This window comes from Ascidia mentula, chromosome 2 (assembly GCF_947561715.1).
Source record: "Ascidia mentula chromosome 2, kaAscMent1.1, whole genome shotgun sequence".
Taxonomy (NCBI): Eukaryota; Metazoa; Chordata; class Ascidiacea; order Phlebobranchia; family Ascidiidae; genus Ascidia; species Ascidia mentula.
The window spans coordinates 15,822,662-15,849,758 of NC_138567.1; the positions used below are offsets into that span (position 1 = coordinate 15,822,662).

Here is a 27,097-nt window from a genome sequence, read left to right on the forward strand (position 1 = left end):
AGCTGGTGTAAACGTTACATATTTTTGACAAGATTGTCAAGCAGAAAACTGCTTAATACTCTACCATGTCAATTTACCTCGTATTGTTTGCACATAATTTAAATTATTCAAAAAAATATTAAAAAGTGAAGTACTGTATCTATGGAAGGAAAGTAATTATATTTCCAACAGTTGACTAATGATTCTAAAGATAAACAGACAAGCTCATAGTGCTAAAAGCAACCACATGTTTAATTTATTCAAAACAAATTTACACAACAATTTATGCCATGAGCATCTGCCGCCAGGTCAGCTTTATTTAGCAATGGAGAAAGACCAACCACGCATTTTAAACGTTAGAATTTCCACTTTAATAACTTGTTCATTCAGCAAATCTGCATGCATGACTAAACGATTCCTAATTGTTAATAGTTTAAGATTGTAGTAAGATTGCAAAAAATCTGACAACTTAAAACAAATATGACAGACGACAATATTCAAGTAAGCTTAAACGTTAGAAAAGTGTCCGTAAAAACAACATTATAGGAATAATAACACAGAAAAGGCTTACTTTTGACTAAAACCCTCCCTGCGTTTACATAAAAACCTTTTATCGTGTCCTGACGATCCAAAAAACACACACTTAAATACATATATAGTTAAACACAAATTTTAACTGAATGTAAATAAGTTGTAACACAGAGTTGTTGACAACCGACTTAATTAAAGTTGCAGATCAGGACGTAATTGTGTTGTGATTGGTGGTGGAGCTTGGTGGCACCGTGATTGTTCATATGCCCACCTCAATGGTCCGTGGTCGAGAACTTCTACTGATTACAACACTATGTGTTGGTACTGGTGGAAAAACTCATATGGAAAAATCATGAGCTCTAAGATGAAAGTGAAATGCGACTAAATGTTGGGGAGGTTTAAGTGACGAAAATTAACTTTGCGTCGTTAGTTACCATGGCAACGTTGTGTTGATCTACAATTATTGACAGGCATTGTAAATACTTTCACCTGTTTTGATAAAGGCTTGAAATCGTAAATAACAGGAAAGCGATTTTACCAAACCGAATTTATTTCTCAAATCCTTACAATTTTTGTGTTAATAGCGAACGTCACCTTTCTGCACGTTTGTTATTATCGTGATATTTGTAGGGCGTTACTTAAAACGTCTACACAAATAATAACACTGCCGTATATCTGACTCCTGATAAAAAGGCTGCTATCAAACCCAAAGTCAAACGTTCAGTTTAATGCATAATAAACAAGCGCACGAGGATTACAAAAAGTCTCTGTCCTATATGTCCTTTGTCCTCTGTCCCTTCGTATCTTTTTTACGCAAAATACATGTGGCCTATATAGAAAATGCATACCGGGTTATTTGAGTTCGGATAACCCCGTAACTATTTGAAAAGGCGGCTTGTTGCTGGAAGTGTCAACGAACGAACTTGGTTTACAGCGTGATTATCATCCGACGTTAATAAAAAAACGGTTGATGCCAGAAAAACACAACATAATAATTGCAAATATGACGTCGACACTACTTATTATTACATTTTGTGTGTTTCGGATGCCACTTCTTCCATAGAATTATGTCAACGTGTCAATTAGATATTGACAACATATTCCGTTTTATCATTCCTTGTATATAATGTCGTTGTTGTAATATCGCATGCAACCGTTTCCATGCTTTATGTTGATAATCCACGTAAATATGAACATTGATCCATCAGATTTGACAGTTGATTTCTGATTCGAGGATGTCAGTAAATTTGATTCAGTTCAGTTTGGCTTTCTCTGATAAACCCCCAAAATGCATTCATGCCAATTTAACGCAAATATTTACAGAAAAGCGCGGATATCGCGGCGCCATTTTACCGACTTATGGGAAAGGTTTTATGTGAGGGTAAATTGTGTAACAAGGTTTCTTGTCAACACCCATGTCCTCATTGCAGCCCAAATGAAGACGTCACGGCCGTGGGCCTTCGAGTGGCGTCTATCACGTGTTTCATTTGTGTTGTTGTTTTTTGTCTGTTCAGTTACCTGCCTACCTCTGCGCACACCTTGCTGCAACTCATTCTTACTTGGCACTGATGATGAACACAGTGGTGTTTGAAACGTTTGCTTGAGTAGCATAGGCATGAGTAGCATACTAGCTTTGGCTTTCCTTCACAAATAATTTTTTTTTCACCTCCCAAGGTTAGACCTTATACACTCTTGTGTATAATAACCAAACTTAACACAGCATTTTGTTGAGGACACAGACGCGTCTGCCGGGTGCATTCCATGGAAGAATGTAGATGGCATGAAGAGAGTTAAGTTTTGTAGAATTGATTCCTGAACCCAAAATAAACTACTCGATAAAAAGATTTTCCAGCCACCAAAAACCAAGGGTCACGACGTCAGTTTCAGACCATGTTAAAAACCAGAATTTTCAGACAAGATCTCAAAATACGAATTTCTTTTCGATCCCCATTCAGGGTTTGTTTCTTTTTTAAACTAAGCGACAGTGAAATAAAAGCAGTAACTGGAACGTGACAAGAAGCAATTGTGACTTCACAGGCCTCAGCTGGTTTGCCGCAGACATACAAGGAACTGTGTTTATAAAACCAAATCGAAAAAGCAATAAATTGATGCAAATGTACAATAAATAATATTATAAAGATAACAATGTAGAAAGGTAGGCAGTCTAAGGATAAAAGTGGGACTGACAACTTTATCGCTGGTTGTAATTTCTATGGTTATGGAATTTGGTTTCTCGAAAACAAAATAAACAGAAAAGATCACCAAGTGCTTCAGGACAAGAAAGAAAATGACTAGCGAAAAAATCAAAAAAAACAAATGAAAATCGTCACTGCAAGGTTTAAACACTGGAGCGGAGTATTGAGAGAGGGCGTAAGCGTATTAGCCCAAACTATAAGATACATGGTCCTGTGAATAAACCTTACTGGGACGTGAAAGAATTGGAACATTTCGCGAGCTCGTTCGGGTCCTCGACCCCTGAAAGAGTTAAAATCTGCCGAAACTCTTCGTTGCCAAAAATTTGTTTTTTAATTTTAACCTTTCGGCCTCTATTCGCTTCGTCCACAAATTAAAATCCTATTAATATATGAGCTCTTGCAAAACTATTGATATATAAGCGGTTTTAAGGAAATGACGATTAGTTGTGGAATACGATTCATGCGCGGTTGGTGCCAACGTCCAAATATAACTTAATTTTGTTTTGAACAAAAACGACTTGAACGCGTGTGAACAATAAATATGCAGAATAAAATGGCATGGGCACCGTTAAAACCACAATTTTATCGAGTCAGGCGCCCATATGAACGTATAACTTGCATGGGATGAAAGGATGTGTTCGAAGAAGAGGGGAGATCTAGTTTTACGTAATTTATGAGAACGTCTTAATTACTGATTTTGAGTTTGCATTTAATTCATTCGAGAAAGAATCGGTTCGTTTGAAGTAGAAGTCTTCGTTTTCGTTTGTGATCTCGTAAGCGGCCATTAACATGTGGATTGGATAATATTTGCCGATGTCAGCACTGGAAAAAGAATCCATGTTTTTTATTCGCAAAAGAAGATATTTATACGGGGTGCAAATGCTGAGTGGCTCAATGCTAGCACTCATTTATACGGGGTGCAAATGCTGAGTGGCTCATTGCTTGCACTCATTTATACGAGATTTAAAGATTTTGTTTTCGATCCGTAGGCATTTTTATATTTTTATGCTTTTTGTTGGTTAAACCGAACGAAGCAATGAAGGTAAAGTTGCAGCTCCACTTAAATAAACTTACTCAATATTGATTTGATGGAAATTTCCTTCAGCGAATTGCAACCTTAACTCTGCGATATCTTTCATTACGTCATCAGATAGAGGGTAAAGTCCCTGTATCACTTGTTCGTGGACCTGCAACATTAGGGAAGGTCTGAGTTGATGTTTTTATAAAGCTAAAGGTTCTATGAAATTTATTTCCTGCATTGGAAACTCCTGCATTTAGAAAACAGAAAATACAACATAAATAAAATATTTATTTTAAGTCAGCACTCAAGGTCGAATTTTTTTCGCTAAAGTTATTTGGGTTGAGAAGGAACCCAGACGACTTAAGGTATCCAGTAGCCCATGGATGTTTCGTCATGGAATTCTACGGCTCCGCGAAACCCACGTTGGATACCAGGTTACCATGACGACAGAATCCACCGAAGCAAGTTTTCAACCAAAAAAATAAAATCACTGAATGTAAACAGGGAAACTCCCGACCCACGTCTTTGTAAACGAAGTGATATTCGATTGAGTCTTCCCGTGCATCAATCGGATCGAACACACAGTAAAGTTTGACGTAGAATACCCATTCCGAATCCTTACCGCCACTATCCGGATTAGTTTGTGATTCCGAGTTTGTTCTGTTTAAATTCGAATGTTTCGCGTTACATGAGAAAGGGTTAAATTCCATGTTGGCGGGAGCAATTAAAAACATTTGGTAGTCGGATGCAAACGACATGATTTTGAAACACCCCAAGTTTCCATTATTGATAAAAAAATCAAATATTTTAAATATTTGCGAAATCTACTTTGTACGACAATATTTTTATTTTCTTCTTTGAGCTGTGTGACCAATTGCTTGGAACGAATTTGTAACTAGACTTCTCAAATCATGTAAAAAAGTTCCAACGGCAAGTTACTGTTCGAAGTTAGGAGAAAAGCATTTTGAACCCAACCAACACAAACGGGTTAGACACGTGTTTTGAAAACAGTCATGACATTTAATCGTTTTATGAATACTTTCTCATACATAACCTTCAAACTTCATAGGAAAATGTAACAAGTAATAAAACCTTGTAAATTCGTAAAACAGAGATTTGTTCATACGAAATGTCAGACTTCATGACTAAAGTTCTCATATTTTGTGTTTGTAGAATATTGGGGAAAAGTTAGCAGCTCAGGACATCAATCAGGCACTTTCGTACTACAACTCAGAGATGGAAAAGGTAAAGCATTTGCAGACATTTTGTCAAATTTCGGGACAAATCCACAAGGTATTGAAATACGGTTGATGTCAATGATTTTCATGTTCTTCACAAAAAGCGATTTTATTGGATCTAATTGTCGTAGTCATCACGTCCACAAAAGCAACGCGTCTTGTTGCGACGAGTTAATGGTTACAGATATTAACATAACAACTAAAATGTAGAGATTTTAATGCAAGTCTCGAAACAAAATGTGGTTCGCGCTCATTGTAACCTTGTCAGAAACATAGTTAGTTTTATCGTGGAATTTAACAGAATCCTTACAATGCCGAAAGAGTTACTCTTTTCTTTTCTTGTTGTCCTAGGAGTGCAAAATGGGGTATGTGGGGAGTAGTAGAGTCTAGCCCGCGAACGTTATCACTCTTCACTTATTAGGGATCGGGCACTCTTCACTTATGTGGGATCAGGCACTCTTTAGTTATGTGGGATCAGGCACTCTTCACTTATGTGGGATCGGGCACTCTTCAGTTATGTGGGATCGGGCACTCTTCACTTGGTTTGACTTTGCGTACTGTTCTGTGAAATCGCGCACTGTTCTGTGGGATCGGGCACTGTTCACTTATATGGGATTGGTCCCATATTGTAAGAAATATAACTTAGAGTGGTTCGTTTGGTGAATGAGTTGGTCGTGTAAGGACGTAAACCCAAGTGAGAAGTTTTTTGAACGAGCATTGGTCACTAGATGGTATAAAAGAGTTGTGGCTGTGAAGGCTTTCGGTTTGTTCACTTGCGTTCTGAGTTGTAACAGGGTTCAGTGGTAATAGATTGCAGTTGCAGTGGAGTTAAAGGTTGGTCTTTAGATTAGTTTAAAGTTAAAAAATGTATGTACAGTAAGAAAGTAATGATAATGAAAGTTTGATAATAGTTTATAAGCTAGAGATATAATATAGTTTAAAATGCAGGTGTGATCGAATCTGATTCAGTTGCTTACTCTTTACTAAAGGTTTCCGTTAAGAAATGGATAAACCGCCAGGAAGAAAACGGCCGTTTCCATGTGCCGCTTGTGGTGCTAGATTTTGGAAGAAAGAACACTTAGAAAAACACATGTCCTCTTGCGATAAACAAGCTACATGTGATCATTGCGAAAGAGTGTAAGTACTGAATATTTTTTTGTTGTTGCTACTAATTGTATTTTATTGTGCTTGTTAGTTTTGGGGCGAGGTCGAATCTACAAAGGCATCTAACACTTGCACTTGCCCTACAATCCAAGGTTTAAGAAAGAGGTAAGTTTGCATGAAATTGTTATTCATTTCTATAATCTAATTTATGTTTCTGCAGTAGAACAACAAAACGTTCATCGGATACTGACAATTGTGGAGCAGAAGTCCGGAAAAAGCCAAGGTAAATGGAATTGTTGTTAAAAATTAAAATATGTGCTTTTGACGATTTGTCGTGAAAAGAAAAGATAATTCAGACTTTGGTAAATCAACTTCTGCCACAGTAAATTCACAGCTTCACCAATTTGAGGATTTTTGCTTAGCGCTACTGATTACCCCAACGATTGATATCACTCCGGCGAGCGAAATTTCACTGCAAAGTTTGCCACAGAGGTTATAAAGCGCCGTTAGACAGAGGGAGTTAAATAATCTTGTTTTCACAGCGAGGTCATGTAGTGGTCGCCGACATACTTGAAAACATTTTAACTGTATACATTACAAGTGGCTTTATCGAAGCTAACAACACGTTTCCTTTGAACGATGGGACTTCATGCGATTAGTTTTGGAAAGAACATAACCTCGTCTCTTGTTAGTAATTTGATATCCTTATTGAGCAAAAAAAATATTTTGCCACAATTGAAATTACTTTTTACACAAAGATCTAGATTATTGAAATATTGTCTCATTGTCACAACTTTACAATTTTACACTTTAAATTTTTGCGTAGAGAAAAACTGCACCAATTTGAAGTTAAAACAGATGGAAAGTTGCCTGAAGTGGCGATCGTAGCAGACGAGGATTTTTGCCTAGGGCTGCTGAACACCGCGAACGTTGATAACACAACGGCGAGCGAAATAGCACTACAAAGTTTGCCAAAGAGGTAATATATCATGTAAAACCACCGTTAGATAGTGTGAGTTAAATAGCGTTTTTTTTAAAGGAATATAGCCTCGAATTTTGTCGGTAATTTGATATCCTGACTAAACAAAAATTGCCATAATTTTATACTCAGAAATTACTTTTTACACAAAGATTTAGATTAAATAAAATTGTCACAACTCCTGACACTTCACATTGTTTTGCGCAGAGAAAAACTGCACCAATTTGAAGTTAAAACATACGAAACGTTGCCTGAAGTGGCGATCGTAGTAGGCGAGGATTTTTGCTACGTTGATAACACTACGGCGAGCGAAATTGCACTTCAAAGTTAGCCAAAGAGGTAATATAGTATGTATAAACCACCGTTAGCAAGTGAGAGTTAAATAGCGTGGCTTTATTGCGGTCGCCGACATCCTTGAAAAACATTGAAAAAAACAAAACATCGCGTTAGCGAAGTTTACAACACTTTTCCAAAGTATGTTGAGACCTTATGCGTTTAATTGTCTGTACTTTGTTATCTTGATTAAACAACATTTGTCATTTTGAATGTCCTTTTTATAAAAAAACATTCTTTTGTTTAGCGAAGCTACCTTGAAAGACTAATATTTTTTAGCATAACAGATTCTTATCAAGTTATTTCTATGTTTTTGTCCTATTATAAGCAGCGGTTTGCATATCCTGGTTGTTACGTTGAGTATTCCTAACCCATCCAAATGCACAAACAATTGTAAGTTTAAATATACAAATGTACAGACGTCAAACTTTCTGAACAATTAAACTTCTACCTCCTGGCGTGAGGTCTTTGAGCACTACGCAACTTGTACTAAAAGACTTTACGAGTTGTTTGAGCTTTTTGTGCAAAGTTGTTTTGATATTAATGTTTCCAAGTCGTATTCTTGATGTAGAAACCTGGAAAACTTCTGTCTTTATTTCATTTTTCATTGATATAACTTCCATATCTGATTAATAGTTTTGCGTTCTGCCACAAAAAAATGAAATAAGTTGAGCTTTGTTTTGTTTCGAAAAATTTTCCCCTTCTTGTTGTAATCTCCCTTTGTATATAAATATGACCACAGTCTGATTTTGCATCTGACATGCTGCGCTCTGAATAAAGGGTAAAATAGTTGGGCGTTTTTTTCATTGCTTCCCGCATACTTGGCCTCCTGGTTATACTTGCAACAACAAAATCAAACAATTTGCCCTAAATTTAGATGTTTATAGGAACATTCATTGTTTAGCGTACGTTACAGCATGCATACGACTGTCTAATATAGGGTTTCTGGCATTTGTGCAAAATGCAAAACATAAAAAATCCACACGTTACTGTTTCATCACAAAAACATGTGACGAAACTGTTTTTTGGATGATTTATCTGTTTCGTCATAAACCGTTTATTTGTGCCGTAAGTTTAGTTAAAATAAGCAAGGTTAAATTTATACATATTATGTTTTTTACGAAAAAGCAGTGTCAAGTATCTCACTGATGTGCAATCAATAAATCGACAAACACAACTGCTTTTGGGCATAAAACTGATTTAAAATGTTGGCGAACGTAAGGTACAGAACCATAACTAAAGGAGAAAAAAAAGTGATAGAAAAATATAATAAGAACCACTGTCCGAAACTACATTGTTAGGTTGGATGTTGTCAATCATCTATTAAAAGCCACGATTCCTAATTCGATACACAAATATCAGCAAACATTCAACAAAACGATTAAATTTTAGTGAAAGTTTAAATTAGCCGCGAACGAACCAGTTGATATTGAATGCAAACAGCAATTGATTGTCAGAAAAAGAAACTTCAAACGAAAAATCTTGCTTCTGGACATTTACTGCTATGTTAACGATAGTGTGTGAATTGAATTATGATGCGATTTACACAGAGAGTTTGTCCTGCTAAGAATTTATGACATCCTGTTTGCAGTAAAATATCAATGATATACAGAATACAAAGGGCGAAGTTTATGTACAGGCGTGGGGTTTTGAGGGGGCGTTCGATAGTTTTTATTCCATGAGTTGATTGAATGGAATGTTTCCAACATCATATGTAAAAGTAAACGATCATGCAGCGACACGATAAGTACATTTTCGTCGTTAAACACACTGATTTCATCCCCATTATGTTCCAACTTCATCATATTTCATCTCATACGATGGATGGTTGGTACTTTGCACGCCACAAATGCACTAAAATGTTTCTTCAATTCGATAGAAAACAAAATAAAGTGGGGAAGTCACTGGAAGCAAGGGGAATCACCGCATCATTGTGAAAAATGTAAGCGTATGGAGTCGGTTCTGTCAATTTGATGTCAGAAAAATTACTTCATATTTTGCACAAAACCAAACCCAAGATTTATTTACAGAGCAGTTTCTGCTTCAACCAAATGTAAGTTTTGTCATTTGGCAACCACAACCACATTTTCCTGTTGCTCTTCCTGAGGTTGAGGCCTGAAAACGGCACGTAGGCCATCCCGGACTCTATCATAAAGCAGTTTCGGTGCGTTGGAGTAGATGAGGGGATTTAGAGAGCTGTTGATGGGGAGTAGGATAATTGCTGACACAGCGTATATCACTGGAGGCATAGAGAATCCACCAAAGTTTACAAATGCCGTGATAGATATCGGAACCCAGCAGAGAAAATCGGTAATTATCAGTCGGAGGATTTTCTTTTGCATTTCTGCTGAAACAAACAGCATTAATGGTATAATATGTCTGCAAATACGAATGTGCTTACCTTTGTTTTGTGTTGCCGCCCTGCCATCTCTTGGTCTCTCGTTCACTTGCCTGGCACTGGCAGTTGTTTTCTTGTATATCCAAAAGTATGCAATTGCCACAAACAAGAAAGCCAGAAAGTTTAGAGTAATAATGGCGATTGAATATCCCCATGCCTTGTCGTTGGTCGTTACATATAGTTTGCTAATGCAAACACTGCTGCTGCTGTAATATCTACACATAGATAATTTTGAGGCGATAAAATTGACGATTTTGCGAGTATAAATACAAACCCCAAATATCCAGAAATATCAAATAGCTCAATGTAATTGTAATCCTCAAGAATATCCATAAAATCCATCCAGGAATTAGCATCATTCACTCGCATGATGGCAGTGTTGAGTACTTGGGAATCGTTGCTTGTGAAGTTGTGTTGGAAAGTTACAAATCGATCCAAGAAGTTATTCATGCCTGTATACGCAGCGCTAGTTTCATTCAAAACTGGTTTCACCACCAACATCTACGACAAAATCTTACTAGAAAAGTCGACTGCAGCATTGTCAAAAAACGGATTCTCATTCATCCAAGCTTTGGTTTCGAACAAATGTTGAAGTTGATTTGTGAGTGGAATAAAAGCAATTGTAAACGAGAATGCCCATGAGAGGATAATGGAAAAGATGACAGTTTTCAATTCCGGTTTCAACGATGCATCGAATGGCTGAAAGAAAAGAGAACATTCACGTGTTTTCATTAAAGGAATAAGTTTGCAAGCTTAGTGGTTATTTCAAATCGAGGGATGGGGAACATAGTTGTCAGTTCGAATCCCATCGGACTGAATATTGCCCCTTCTTGCTCTACTCTGTAGTTCCCAAATTGGGCAAAACTGCGTCATTTTAACAATATTCGTTTTAATTTCGTTTCTCATGTCAGGCTTAGATTCTAGCAATAACTGTAAGAGTGATAATAAATAGCTTTCCGAAGATAAAAGATTTCCAGAGAGAAGATTGTCATAAAATTTTGGAAAGGGCCGTCACCGGTTCAACGAAGTTGGCAATAGCTAACTTAACCAAATACAATTGTTTAACTTACGTTTTTCACAGCATACAGTCGGAATATGGTCAACAGAACCATTGTAAACACCGATGTTTCGCTCGAAAGCAAAACCAATACCCCCATTGTGGTGCAACTTCCGCTTGATTTCCAAATAAGTTCATTGGCGCAATAATTACCGGAGTATCTGACACCAGCGGCTCCCAGCATGATCAGATAAACTCCCATGAGTAGATCGGAAACAGATAGATTCAAAACGAGTAAATGGTTTGTGCGAAATGCAGCAGATTGTGATTCTGTCGTCGCCAACGTTTTACCTTCCATCACCATGACAACCTTAAAACAAATTAAAGGAATATAACATGTGTTCTTATTGTGCAACCAAGACTAAACAAACTTAGTTTAATTTACCAAATTTCCGGCAATGGCGAGCATCCCCATTATCCACACAATGGCTCGTAGAAATGGATTTGCAATTAACTCGTATCGTGATGAAAATATGTTTTCGTTGATCACTTTTGTATTTGTTGGGCACTCGTCTGACCAATCAGAGCAGTCGCCGACTCCATTGAATTTCTATATGGTGTAAATGAAAGAAAACATTGTAGTTAAGTTGGTCATATTGGCGTCGGTAAGCAGCAGAATGCGAAATTACTGTTTTGTATGTAATTGGTGAACAACGGAACTATGGAAATTGGATAAAAAATGTGTACTGCAATATACATGTGTAGTTTTGTATACATGGAAGGCGTGTGACGCGCTAATTGGCCAGAAATCTGGCGACAAAAATAAGCAGTAATTGGTAAACTGGCAGTTCTCATCTGGTGGCAAACGTTGAGGTGTGCTTGTGTGGTTAAGTGCAAAGAACATGATTTGTGCAGTGGGTCGCACTTTATTCTTTGATATTCGTCCTTTTTACATTGGGCGCTTTTAAAGGTTCTTTCATATTGACGTCACTTTATTTAATTATGAAAGTATCCGCCTCTGCAGTTCGGCTCTCAACTTTTGTGTTGACGGTGAATCGTTAGTGCAGGGTGAACTCAGCGTTTACCATAATTGGAGTTGGAAAATTAAGCGCTGAAAAACGGAGAAAAGATCGTTCTAAATCGGTCTTAAAACTTCCATACCCACCCTCCCAATAACTTTAGTCCGAATTCGGGATCGCTGAATTAATATCGGTCACAATAGTAACATGGAAGGAATCAAAACATCTTTGCCACAGGACAAAAATATTGTTGACATATGTTTACCTTCTCTTTCTTAACGAACAACGGATCTTTGTATTCGCAATAAAACCTTCCGTCCTTTGTGCAATTTATTTCATCACTTTGATCATCGCAGTTAATTGTGAGGTCACAAACATCCGATTCGTTGACAGAAATCTGTCACAGAAATCTGGGAAATACTTAAACCGTCTTTATGGTTATCTGTGCTGAAGATTCGGCAAAGGGCATTATGACAAACAATACTGAACAACAGACATCGATACCTATTTGCCTTTTATAGTTAAAATACAGCTTTGAAGTGATTTTACTTTAACTCTTGCAATTAAGGTAGCTTGATTCTTTTGTGGTTTTGTTGACAAGAAATAACTTTACTTTGGCTCCATTTAACGTTGGACAGTAGAATCTTCCTTCCTTTGTGCACAATTCTTCTGGATATTCGTCACTTTCATCGTCACAATCGATGAAACCGTCGCATACTTTGGATATAGGAATATTGAGAAGTCCGTCTTTTGCGTCGCAGTGTTTCCGATTTTTACAAAGTTGAGGATCTTCATCGTGGACGAAGGATCGACCTATGTTATAATTGCGGATCCGATCACCGCAATCCCGCCTCCCATCGCACAGTTGTTTGTTGTCGAGCCCACTTGCCCTCCTCCCATCCTGTGCAAAACACATCATGTGGTTTCTGGTATGTTTATGTGCGAACGATTTGTTGCTCATGTTGGAAGGAATATTTTTGTTATTATTTTGAACGAAAGGCTTGTCAGGATTTCGTGGCAGTTCAATGAGGTTTTATCATTGGTAAGTTTTGAAACAAATTTCTGCCACAAATCTGTGAATCCGGTGGCGACAATTCAGCAGTGACCTTAAACTTTTTGCTTGTGTGGCGTAAAAGACGCGTGACACACTGCACTAATTCTTGTCTTTATGCTTTTTATGTTCACCTGCGTTGTTTATTTAAATCACTGTTCATTACATATATGCTCACATCACATCGCACTTTTGTTTATGTTTCCATCTTTTCTCACACTTTTTTTTCACACTTTATTTGTTTTTCTGTGTTTGCCACGTCGTCCCGTAACGCCCCATTGATTTCATGAAAAACCGTTGATTGGTTAATTTATCGGTGCGAGAAGTTGCTTTGGGTACGATCGAGTTAGTTTCGAAATGGGGGTCGTGCTGTACTGAAAGTGAGTGTGGAAAAACGAAAGGAGTGTCGATGGTATTGTTTTAACTAAGAATATGCACGTTTTACTGTCGTTTTAGCCTGTTCATTAAAGAGAAGCCCATTTAGCGAACCAGCGTGAGAGACTTTGGATTCAGTGGTGAACCGTTACTGCAGGGTCCGGGCCGAGGTAGGAAATAAATCCATGACAACTTGCAAACTCAATTTGTCAGGTAACAATGCCCATGTGGGACACCTGGAAACGTTCACCAAAACACTGATAGCAACAAACGTCATGACAGCAAACTTGTTCGAGATTTTTATACCTGGGAATGTGATCACTATGTGATTGTCATGCATTACAAGATGTTTATTTCTCACAAAGAAAATAGCAAAATAAGTTTGACGAACAAATACAATTTGTGACGAAAGCGAGAATTAACTCTTAAACGTGTGGAATGTGACGACGAAATTGACTTTTTACGCGACTCCTCTTCCAAACTCTCGCCGTGGTCGCAGGAATGTGACGACGAAATTGACTTTTTACGCGACTCCTCTTTCAAACTCTCTGCCGTGGTCGCAGTACTTTAAGTACCCACATAAGTCTGCCTCTTATTTTTGCCGTATTGGGTGGTTTAGTGCAACCCAAATACCACATATATTCCACGCGTGTCAACGTTGCACAGGAAACGTCTGGGGAACTAGGTACAAGCACGAGTTCCAACTGTTAGCGACCTTGAAGGTATTACTATAGTAAGATGTTTTAACTCGCGATAAAAGGATTCACGGGGATGTTTGTCGGCTACGACAGTGAAGTTCGGTATTACGAAGTGACTCAACCTCATGAGACAACGGGTGCGTACATCGTCCGTGAAGATAATAGCAAAGTGAGATGAGGCGGAAGTCATATCCACCCTAGAGCAGCCGAATACAACGCGGTTTCGTGGAATTAGTTGAACCATGTGTTCATAGCAACGAAGCAGGTGTAGTGTGGTTATTGTGATGATGTCAGTGAATGTTGCCCAATAGTATATAACACCATGTGCCAACGTAATCTTTTTACATGCAACAGTGTTTGAAGTGATCGCAATGGCGCCACAGACAGGAACATTTTAAATTGGAATAAATGGATGATCTCGGTACTGTGACGTTGTCGTATCTCACACAAACATCTCCGAGACACAGGTATTCATGTAATTGCGCAGTGTGACGCTCTTTGATTATATAAGAATGAAGAATCGTATTAAAACATTCCATTGAGCTTCGTGGATTAGTTCGCTTTGAAACGAACAAACGAAATTGCAAAACCACAACGTTGGTTGTAACTCGGTTCATGTCTCTGAGTGTTGGTTTGTTTCACAGTAGTTTAGAAAACTACAGAAACCCCACCTATGAGGTAACAAATATTCACGTTTGGCGAAGTAGGTCAAAATCTTTGTAAGTTCGTGTAATAATTACGTTCATCTGCGTAAACATTGTTGCAAACGTTTGTTTAAACTGGAGTTTGTCCAGCAAGTGAGTAAGTACATTGTGTTGGTATGAACCTACAAATGTACGTAAACATCTGAACCAATAATTTTCGACAAAACAATAAGTTATGCATTCTCACTTACCTCACAATACCACACCCCCTGTATGTAGTTGGTTGTTGTTGTTGTTGAACAGTCGTTCTTCACTTCCTCATCAACACTGAAAATATTTGAATGTTTCGCGTTTATTTTATAATTAAAAACCCAAATTAAGTGCAGATGCGGTTTCCTTGCGACTTCTGTAGTAATTGAAAAAACATTTTTAAATCCTATACATGGGAATTCAGCCCAAAACTGACCTAAAATTACGAAAGAACGTTTAATTTCCATGCAGCACTCCACTGAAGCAAAAATGTCTTACACTGGATTTGTTCTCTTGTGATAACATCAATAGTATGTCAAGAAATATAAACAATACCAAAGATTCGTTTTATCCTAATTGGTTTTAAAACATGGCACCAAAAGAACAGACAAACATATTGAAACCACTTTAACCCAACAAATAAAACTGTCGACTTAGTATTAAGCAAATTTCCCATGCTTGGTCGCCCACTATTGAAACACTGTTACGTCACAAACTTTGCTCGCTTGTGGCGCCCAGATATGCGATGACGCATTTAAAGTCTTTTTCGACTACAATACTTTGTAATCAAGGCCCAACACGTCATCATGATGTCAAAAGAGTAAAGGATTTGGCATTTTCCTGCAGCGGCAAAACACATACTTGTAAACTGCATTAGTTTATGAGTCGTGCCAATAAAACAAGTCATGTAGTATTTACAGACACTTAACACATCTTACACTATTGCAAGTCATAGATTTCTAGTTACGCCATGGGTGTCAGTGGTTTCAATCCAAAGAATAAACTAATGCTTTATCACTTACTAATGAAACTTGCCACAAGGTTTGGTTTTCCCACTTTGACAAAAACATTCGTCACTTCTATCGGGACAGTCGGTGACGTCATCACACACACTTGACCTTGAGATGATCATGGGGTCATTTGTACATTGAAAACATGAACGATGATTAAATGTCTGAGAACTTCGAATGTCTCTGCAAATAAAGTCCATTCTTTTTGAATAAGAACTGATGATGTTTTTAGTGAAACATGTTTTCTTTACAATAAATTGCGTTTGACACGAAGTTATTTATATTCTAACATTACAAGTCCATTCTGTCTTATCTTAACCGGAAGATACTTTTAACCAACCACAACATTTCATCAGTACCTGGCGTCTCCATTCTCCGAGGTGTAACACAAATCAGATTTATCATCACAATCGGCAATGCCGTCCCACAGAAACATCTGCGGAAGATTGCAATTCCTGCCATTCCGAACACATTTGAATCCATGCCCATTATTCCAGTGTTGGAAAGCTGGACAGTCATTGCAAGGATCGCCATCACAAACAGTCGAACGTTTCCAACAAGCTGAATTCGGACACTGGAAGTGGGAGGGGCAGAGGTACTCACATGGGAAATTTCCCAAACAATGAGCGAGCTTGTCGCAGATTTCATTTTTTGAGTTACAGGAAATGTTGGTTTGATCAATTTTGTTGTAACAGACTCCATTATTGTCGAAACAATTGCAACGTGGTTTTGAACTAAATAAACATGATAGTTTATTTGTATCAACGAAATAAAAGGTCTTTTCAAACCTACCCAAAATACAATTTATTGTCCTTGATGCATTGCTCATGGAATTTTCCATTACAACTGCATTCATCACTCATATCAGGACAATCTATGACGTTATCACAAACACTTGACCTTGATATGATCATGGAGTCATTTTTACATTGGAAACACAATCCTTCTTTCATGGATGAAGAAGTACGTATATCTCTGCAATAATAAATGTGTTTATAGATGCAATATTTTACCACAAGCAAGCAGTTATCGCCGTTCTTTTTAACATTTATAGCCATAAAACCACTAAGCTTATTTGACTAAAACTATATTCATCTATGCAAATATTTCAGTTTTTTCCGTTTTCACAAGGAGCACAGAGGAAAAGGTTGGTGTTGTGCAGTGCTGGCAGGTACGCATATACAAAACACAATCAAAAACGAAATACCTGACATCTCCATTCTCCGAGGTGTAACACAAATCAGATTTATCATCACAATCAGCAATGCCGTCCCATAGAAACATTTGCGGAAGATTGCAATTCCTGCCATTCCAAACACATTTGAATCCATGCCCATTATTCCAGTGTTGGAAAGCTGGGCAATCATTGCAAGGATCGCCATCACAAACAGTCGAACGTTTCCAACAAGCTGAATTCGGACAGTGGAAGTGGGTGGGGCAGATGTCATACAGTGTTTTTCCAACACATTTGATCTTTCCTTTGCAAAACTCCTTCACTCTTAGGGCGCATACTTTGTTTGAATTGTCGTTGTCAAACTTGTTGTCGCAACTGTAACGAAAGTAATGTATTACGTCATATAACAATAGTTTCGGGAGATTTGTGTTTGTAAATATTTAAACATGAAGAGTCGACATGGCTGATAATCTGTAAATGTTAGGTTTGGTTTTCAATAAACCAGATTAATGCCAACTAGTCGTGCACGATTGTGTGTGCAGATGTGTGAATAACAATACACAATCTCCGACTTCACAATAATTTCGCGTAACATCTGCTGAAAAAAAACTAATAGAAAGCAAATTGGAGCCAATATTATAAATTCTGTGTGCTGTAAACTGTTGACCAAAAGCCCACTTTAACCCTGAGCTATAAAAGCGAACTTTTTCAGTTGATGAAAGAACTTAAGATGACCATAATGTGTACGATGGCAAGAGATTGGTGATAATGCAAGCATCAGTACTCGCCCATTAGACTAAGACTTTAGAATCGGGCGCAGCTTCGCTCGTCCAAACGACAGAAGCCCGACTCGTATCCCATCCTGGGTTCAAATCCCGGTGAGATACCGCCACAACTCCAGTGGTTCCTACTGAAGCATCCACGCAACCAGTTACCACATCCCCCTCAAAGTCAACCATGCGGGACGACGGCATTACCGAAATGCGGTCTCCCAAACGGAAGAAAACATCGTACTGCCGCACTACATACGCAACATCAGGCAAGCATCTTAAATGATGTCTATGTGGCAAAGTACATTCAAAATACCGCTGTTACGATTGGGCTCCGGATGAAGCCCATCCCGTTGTTACAACACAGACTGCCAGTGTTTATTGATTAGTTGTACATGAGGCATATGTTACATTCTAATGCCCGGTGAGAAGGTTGTGTGTAATATATCAGGCAATAATACTAAATGAATTCAACACAACCTGTTTTTAATCAGCCAATATCTTGTACTTTTGTCATAGTTTTTGACAATGGCGCCTACTTCGTACATGCGTGTGTGCATTTAGGACTTCCGTCCCCATCTTCTTAAACTGGGTGCCTCTGCAGGGATTGGTTGTTACGACGCAGTCAACATCCCCCTCTTTGCTGACTTCTCACTTCTCTCTGCTTTAAACAATATTACAAACCCCGCATACTGGAAATACACTCTTGAACACACACTTGGAATCTTTACACACCTATTTCAAGACTGCCCATCCATCCAGCTCTTACTAACTCTGGTAAAAAAACACCCTCAACGCACTTCTCCTTAACTTTCCCAAACCCCTACAACTTAACACACCCTACGCCATAATCCTTCAGCCCTTCTGAACACCTCTATGTTGCCATATCATTTAGAGACCCGTAACTAAATCCGCAGTGACCCACGCACTTTGAACCACAACCCCAACACCTCATCCAGTCCGTTAAACAGTCTATAAACTTAATCCAGCGGCACAGGGACAACACCTTTCATGAAGGCGTCCTGGCCGATGTCAAACATTCTATAAATATAAATTAATTCACTTTCTCTCCACCTCACTCTTACAATCGCAAAACTTAATCCTGTGCCATTACTTGTTTTTTTTGTTCTTCACGTTTAACATAACTTCCTCTTTCTGGCGTCTTTTTTCCATTCTCTTTACTCTTCTCCAATATTTTTCTTTCCATTTAATATTATGTAACATGGGTTTCCTGTTTTTTTGCTACCGTTTATATCATTTTTGTTTCTATTGCTTTGTTTATGTTTTTCTGTGATATTCGCGGTGGCGGATTAGTTTTCCCGTACAAAAAAAGAAAAGAAGCTGTGGCCATCTGTCTGCAGCTTATAGAATTCATATTATTGGCTCCACTTTGCTTGCATGCAAGATAAGCAAATCCTGTTAAAATTATCAACAAGAAACTTTTTACAAATTTGTCATCAATCCAAGCAACCATTTCACGTTACTGGTTTTACTCCCACCATTGAAAACTTTTTTTTACCACGACGGGATTCGAACCCAGGATATTCCGGCCACGATCAGACTTTCTTCTTGGTATGGAGGGGTGGCCGACTTGTCAGCGAAAGTAATCGAGCCTTTGAATAATCGACTTACATGCGATGGGAATATTTAAAAGCTGGTCGAATTTTGGGAAAGTTTCTTGTATATTTTCGCAGAACCATGTTTGCTGCTTGAGTTCGAGTTGGGCAGAAAACCTACGTGGGGTTTTGTGGCGTCGCATTTAAGGTAGTTTGCGTAGTTGTGTTGGATTACCGAAGAAATAAAGTACGCATTTCACAAACAGAAGCTTTTACATCGGTACGTGCGCCAGGTACTGAATTTATAAGAAAGTAAATCAGAATAACATTTAATACGTGTCTGTTGTAAGTGGATATACACTTTTCGTGCGCTATAATAGTCAATTCCTTAACACAAAGTTTTAGAAGTAAATCCATTATGATTGTAACGTATTTATACCACCAACAATATCAAAAATATTTTAACCTTCGTTCTGCACCAAAAATGTTTTACTGAGGAAACTAGTAATAAAGGCACAGATTGTTCCTTTTTCGTATTACCGAATAATACCACATGTGTGGTAATAACGCCACCCGTTACGGAACAATGTGCCACGTGTTTGGTAACGATGCTCAATTTAAAAACAATCTGTTAAACAGGCGAACATAAAACTTTTAGTTTTCTCGGTAAAATATGAAAAAAGATTGACGATTACGTTTATTTAAAATTTTGTAAAGTCAACGCAAACTGTGATGCGATCGACGTGTTGGCCACCCCTGATATCAACCTTTATTTATCTTAGATTAACTCTTTGCGCCTCCCACTGGCCACTTCATACATAAACAACATTATTGTTACGTGGGAGTGTTTCGCGAGTAAAAACACTTCTGAACGCGTGGGGTTTTGAAACTCTCTTATTTGACCCAACTTTATTATAAACCGTTCAAAATTGGTTATTTCAAGTAAAGTGAAACCCTGATAACGTCGTCTATTGGTTGGTCAACACTAATGAAACGAATGTAGGGAACATATTTAAGTGCTTTCACCTCATGTAAGGACTGGTGAGGTTTTCAGGATAAGTGGAAAAGTTGGCTGATTTCTCATCACTTCTGTCCCCGCAATCGGGGTAACTAGAACCATCACAAAACCATATAGCATCCACCTCCCTCCCATCATCGCAAGTGAACTCTGCACAAAACACATGGACGTAAATCGATTTGAAATCCATCAAAATCTGTAAAAAGCAACCAATATATTAAATTAATTAAGAGTTTATGATTTGTAACAAAATACTTACTTTCGCCAAATTCATACCGTGCTGAAGCAACTGTGATGAAGGAGAGCAGGATTCCAACCACCTTCAACCAATACCTGATAAAAACACAAGAGTTTATATCTTGCAATGATATAATACTTTACTCAGGGGAATGACGTCATAATTGATTTTAGTTGAGATTTACAAACTTTGTGCGCAAAAACGCTGCAAGGTTATTTAATGTAAATGGTAACCGCCAAATTTCGTTGGCTTTTTTATAAAATGTCGTCACTTTTTTCTGTTTGTCTTTATTCTCATCCGCTTGTTGCTCAAATGCTTAGAATAAATATTCAGTAGTTTTCGCCAAATCTCAACACCTCACGGAACCCTTCATCTTTTTTGTTGAAACTTACATTGAAAAAGTTATATTGTCATTTTTGGCAAAACAAAAGTTTAATAACCACGTTGGTTCAACTATATGTCTGATATAAATACTTTAAACCACGCTTAGTTAACTCCAGCCGATCCGTCGGGTTTCCAGCGCATACAAAGGCCCGGCAAATATTGTGAGCAACCGTTTGTAACCGGATGTCAGATTGTGACTTAGCACAAATTTTACGCGATATAAACGGACCAAAATTTCGTCCCGTACTCACAATGCAACTGGCGAGGCGTGAGACACCGGGTAAGTTTATGAGACAAATTGATTATTCACTTTGATTCACATGCTAGGCTGAGTTTAACCTAACCCAACAAACCCTAGTCCGAGCCATGATAAGACTTTGCAGAGAAATAACAACATTAAATAGTTAAAAATGTCCGCGCTTGGTTTGACCAGGGAGAATATTTATTTTCCTTATTATCGCGCAAAATGCAGTCATTTTTATGGTTTTCTGAGAAAAATGTGGCTATTTATTAACGTGGAGATAATTTAAATAGCTTACAAACCTTGCTCCCATTTTTGGTCTGGGGTCAACACAACAGAACCTGCACTGATCCGTCTTAAATCCACTCTCTGATCAACCAACGACTTCTGCAAAGTCAACGACTTTATGATATGATGTTTGTTGACATAGATTTATTGCAGCCAAACTACCCATACCTGTATAAGATTGGAAGTTTATTTGCAAATAAGCTGGCCTAAATCACAACAAAATATCCTAACTCTGCAACACAAATATTTGCAGACGTTTTATAGAAACGGAAATCAAAATGAATATATTTATTTCATTGAAGAGAGAAGCCTAGTTTCTATTTAAGCAACCTTTCTACTTACTATAGGTTTAAATCCGCACCCTAGGCGTCAATTGAACATGTCCACATAATGCCGCACTAATATATGGATTTTACGCATTCTTCCTTTATATTCTGACATTTAAAACTGACAGTTTTTGATCCACTGTCTTTCACACGTCTCAAAGACATCCTGTGAAACAAACGTCATTGTGTGAAATTAAAAAATCCAAATTATGACAAACGTTGAAAAGGATTTCCTCGATTCATGCAGTCTACCATTGCACTCGCTTGTTCCAGGGTTGTAATGCTGATGTGTTGAGACGCACGCAACCACCATTGACTCAAACATTTGTGTTCCCAAAAACACTTCGTAAAGTAATAAGAACTATACTTATCATAATTAACTGGCTCGTACACGCCAATTCCATACAGAAAAAACTGCAGTTCTTCTGCTTCTAATGAAATTCAAACTTAAATATCCTTGAGGTTGGCTGTCAAACTAACCGTTGGCTGTTCGGTGAAACATGTGTACCAAGGTGGTCTAACAGGAATTTCGCACGTTTAGCGAACGATGCAAAAGTACTGCTCGGAAAGACAATTTAACTTAATCTATGTGCATTTGGCCCGGCAGCGTTGTGTGTTAAGCTTTGGCCCATTACCCACCCATTGAACAGGTTTGACTAAAAGAAGGTATTCTTCCTTTATGTTCTGACATTTAAATCTGACAGTTTTTGATCCATTGTCTTTCACACGTCTCAAAGACATCCTGTGAAACAAACGTCATTGTGTGAAATTAAAAAATCCAAATTATGACAAACGTTGAAAAGGATTTCCTCGATTCATGCAGTCTACCATTGCACTCGTTGTTCCAGGGTTGTAATACTAATGTATTGAGACGCACGCAACCACAATTTGAGTTCATACAAACACTTCGTGAAGATTAGTAATAAGAACTATACTTATCATAATTAACTGGCTCGTACACGCCAATTCCATACAGAAAAAACTGCAGTTCTTCTGCTTTCTAACGACATTCAAACTTAGTTTAAGTATCCTTGAGGTTGGCTGTCAAACTAACCGTTGCCTGTTCGGTGAAACGCATGTACCAAGGTGGCCAAATAACAATCGGCAGCGTTGAGTGTTAAGCTTTGGCCCGTTACCCATGTGTTAAGCCCGTCACCACGTTCGGCGTTTGCACAGAAATGACTGCAAATAAATATTCAAAATCATTCTTAAACCAATTGGCGTTTTTCGAACTATGAGAATCTCCCGCAATATCGTCCTGAATATTTCCGCTGTGTTCTTCCAAACATAGATTATATTTGTTGATTTCCCCACACACTCGAAAACGTCTGTAGAATTTGTCAATTGGCATAAGATGGTGGTTATTTATGGCTTGTTTCCAGGAGTAGTAATTAGTCATATTGGATTCACCTGTATTCGGAATATTCCGTGTTGCCATCAAATTTAGTGACTTGCGACACACAGTTTTCTGATCTCAGAGGTTTGGAGGTAACCGTGTTTTTCAGATGTGTTCAACTTGAACAAAATGTGCAAACTTGCATAAATTTTGATAATTATTAGACAACTAAAATTGTATTCCTGTCACATTGTGCGTTCTTTATGTAGACGACGGAGGACCGGTCACAATTTATAGAAGTCCGGGTCGCACAACCGTATATTTCAGTGACGAAAAGCAAAATGGGATAGAAAGTGAATCGTGTTCTGCAGTAATGAATAGTAATGAGTAAATGAAAAGTAATGAATAATTTGAAAGATGCTGAAAGTTTTTGTTACTTAAACAACCTTTGCTTTTCCACAGTGACAAGTGAAACACAAGGTGATTCATCCCAAGAGATCACGCGAGTTGAATGTCCCAAAGGTTGTGAAAAGGATCCTGTGTTTGGTTCAAACATCTTCAGCAATCAGTCGTCTGCATGCAGTGTCGCAATCCACGCTGGAATAATATCAGGTTTCAACTGACGTCATGTGTTTTCCGCCGTATGAACACAGCGCTTGTTAATCATGACGTCAGTACAATTACAACGGTTGTTTTTGTTTGTGTAACTAATCACGGATTTGGTCACAATTCAGAGAAAAAAATGCAGATAGGGGAGTTCGGGGTTACTTCGGACATTGTATATTACGTCACAATAAGATTTTGTTAAAACACACAAGGTTTATGGCTCCAAAGATAAAATCGAAAACGTGTAAAGTTATATGTCAGCCACAGTAAAAAGAGATTCAAAGTTTAAAATTCTTTTATTGGACCGCAAATCTATGATATCCGTGCTGCCGTAAAAAGTACACGAGCTACCCAAAGCGTGGGGAAATCCTGTACGTGAGGAAGAATCAAACGACAAAGCTTGAATGATATTTCATGCCCTATAATGCCCAAATGATGATGTTACGCCGACTTTACTTTCAGTTGTTTGTGAATAAACAAACGTTACCTCGACATTTTAAATCTGCATGTTCAAAAAGTCTAATAGGAATTTTTGGTGTGCTGAAACGAACGAAACACCTTCTACTTTTTAGGCAATGCTTTGCTGCTTACATCAAAAGTGTGGAGAATAATTTAAAGAAATGAACATTAGCAATGGTTAAAAAAATTGTCCGAGTTCTCCCCACTTATGCCATCAGGACATCTGTAATGTACGGAAAATATTGAGTGATGTATTTACTGATCATTAAGAAGATATAGTGGAACAGTTTCAGCAACAGCAACCGATCCATACACCTTTTCCGCTCTCAGGCGCGCAACTGATCCGATAGTCTCACGTCCTAATTCCATTAATTCGATAGTCTTTTGTAAAACAAGCTAACCAGGCGCTCCGTTTATTTGACTAATTGTGGCACAATTCTGTGCAGAAACGTTTTTTACAAACATGACATACTTGTAATATGAAGCAGTTTTATTGTTCTTGGGGTTAATATTTTTTTCTATTTACAAACTTGCATGTATATTTACATTGAAATGTCGGTTGTTTCAGCTGAAGGAGGGTTCGTGACATATTATATGGCATCTATGTGGCCATCTGCCGTTTGTGCGACGTCGAAAAACAGACCGAACGCGCGCTGCTTTTATATTCACAACACAACATAAAAAATATCATCACACTGATAGCCCCCAGTCAGCTATTGGACATTTACGAGCGCTGGTTTCCTACAATCAACGCAAACATATCAGTAATATATTACTGGCAAATATAAGGTCAATGTTTTCTGAGCCTTTGTCCTATTACCCACAGACCAGGTACTGTTGGCAGTTTGCGTTTTTACTACCTTACAATTATTTCTTCTCTCTTATCTCTCTTAGTGGTTTTCCTCAATCACACCAAGTTTTTGTGCGTTTCTCTTGGATTAGCTCACAGACAGGTTACTGTACAGCGTACATTGATCATCAGTAGTACGTAACCTTTTATTTTTCGCTTATAATTGATTTTCAAATTGTTGTGGCTTTTAGGAATATGTATGCTGATGACTTTTCAATTCGCACGGCACCACGCTAGGTGCAACCATGCGGAGAAAACGCTACTGCCAACAATTATGGTCCGTGTCATTATAAATAAGCCGCACTGTTGAGACCATTGTGTTCGAAACAAAACTGATGACACGTAAATTGAGATGCTTTGCGTCATCCCATGATAATGTTTGGAGAGTGCCAGTGTGTGCGACTGTACTTGATTCAGATGGCCTTAGGTTTCCGTCGACTCAGTCAAGCGTAAATAATATTTTTAGAGTATAGTCGTGTGTGGCATGTAGAGAATGTGTTTGAGGTTTAAAGAAATGATAGCAAAGACTGTTACAGGAAGCTGTGCGCTGTAATATTTTTATATAGTCGTAACCACAATTGAAACGTATCCACATTGGCTGTACATTTACTGCAACAAAATGTTTGATTATGAACTTCATTGTATGTTCATAAATGCTTCCATGCTTTTGTAGTAGTTGTGAAATGTTCGTGTATTTCACAAAAGCAAATTACAGCCAGTATTTCAGTAATTTATAGTGGAGGTGAACCTTGGGAAACATAGTATCATAGCGCGGTATATTTGTTCGACAAAATGTTTATTATCACGAGATTACAAAAGTGTTTGGCTCGTACTTGTCCTAAAGGGGATGCCAACGTCCTATGAAACAATTAGTGGAAGAGGGGTATTACCATGTGGTGTTGCACAGGAAAGACAGAAAATAACAGTAAATTTGCCGAATCAGGTATAATCGCAACATTTGTGATCGACTTACTATGCCTACAAAGGCTTGCACTGGAATTCAAGTCGGCTTGCTTGAACACGGCTATTTTGATATTTTCACTAAATTCTTCAATCATTTCCCGACACGATGGTGTTATCGCACTGGTTACCTCCATTTCACTGCGATGCAGAAAGGCCTACGAGCGCCCATACGATTGCCTTTGAAAAGTTTATTTTATAATGTTTGCGCGAGCTAAACAAAGGGATAAAAGCCTGACATGTGTAAAGTGGCTTGGCGACTGGAATGTTGAGAGAAAGGACTTGAGCTATTGATGGCGTGTGACAATGCTTTACTCAATAGATTCGCCAGGTAACGAGCGCATTCGCAGTTGGTTTGGATATTAGGTGTTGTATGTAGCACTGCTTAATGTGCTGGTGTCTGCTTATGTCGCACGGAAACCAAACACCAAATGGAAGCGCGTGGGCTGCGTTATCACATGAATATAAACACACAGCCTACTACTGCCTGTTGAATTCAGTGTGAAACAGAGACGTGAGGAAACAAACGATGAACTCTATACTGTAAACTTATTGGTCAGAATGGCGAAAAGGCAACACCTCCTTGTATAGTGTGGGTTATAAGCTGATGAGTACTAAACTGTAAGAGTATGGTTTTATCCGCTTTGACTGCAAAGTATACAAAGCAAGAGGCAGCATGGGAATAGTTAGTATACTCGACATTTTGAAGATTACCAAAATTTTTCCAATTGCTGCAGATGGATTTTTTTTGCATTCTTTTGGTGACTTTGCAACTTTTTTGTGTAATTTCCATTGCATGCAGATATGCCAAAAAGTGTATGTAATGCTACAGGTTTAGATCATACAATAAGATTAGCAAGTTAGATTTAGGACGCTATTTTTAAAAGGGGCTTCAATCGGTGGCCATTCTATTAAATGTTGATGTGAAGACACAATCGCACAGTGTGTGCAAAAGCACGTTTTATAATATGTTGTTAATACTTTATTTGAATGTTGTAGCAAACAATTACCAAAATTGTTGGAAAGATTGACATTGGTGCTGTAGCTACATATAGCACTAAAATGGAGGAACAAGTGTTTGATTTAAAGTTTTTGCATATTCGGCTTGGTGGTCCAGGTGCTGCAGTTGCACCAATTGCATCAGTTGTGGAACCTGAGTACTTACATGGAGGGCACCTACCATGGACAATTACAAAGAAAGAGGGATATATACAAGCTGTATCACAACCTTTTGAAAGAAGGGGTGCGCATGTGGTTGATATTACACATGGAAGTATTGTGGTAACAGT

General features: G+C 38.1%; 1 protein-coding gene across 1 annotated transcript; it reads right to left on the reverse strand.

Annotated features, from left to right (window-relative positions):
* Positions 1-3,376: 3,376 nt before the first annotated feature.
* On the reverse strand, positions 3,377-17,750 carry LOC145890251 (relaxin receptor 2-like). Its single transcript, XM_082981270.1, has 8 exons — positions 17,664-17,750; positions 10,849-11,145; positions 10,297-10,477; positions 10,053-10,230; positions 9,782-9,993; positions 9,462-9,724; positions 3,780-3,892; positions 3,377-3,527 (listed from the first exon to the last, which is right to left on the reverse strand). The coding sequence occupies exons 1-8, from the start codon at positions 17,748-17,750 to the stop codon at positions 3,377-3,379; spliced, it is 1,482 nt and encodes a 493-aa protein (XP_082837396.1).
* Positions 17,751-27,097: the final 9,347 nt, after the last annotated feature.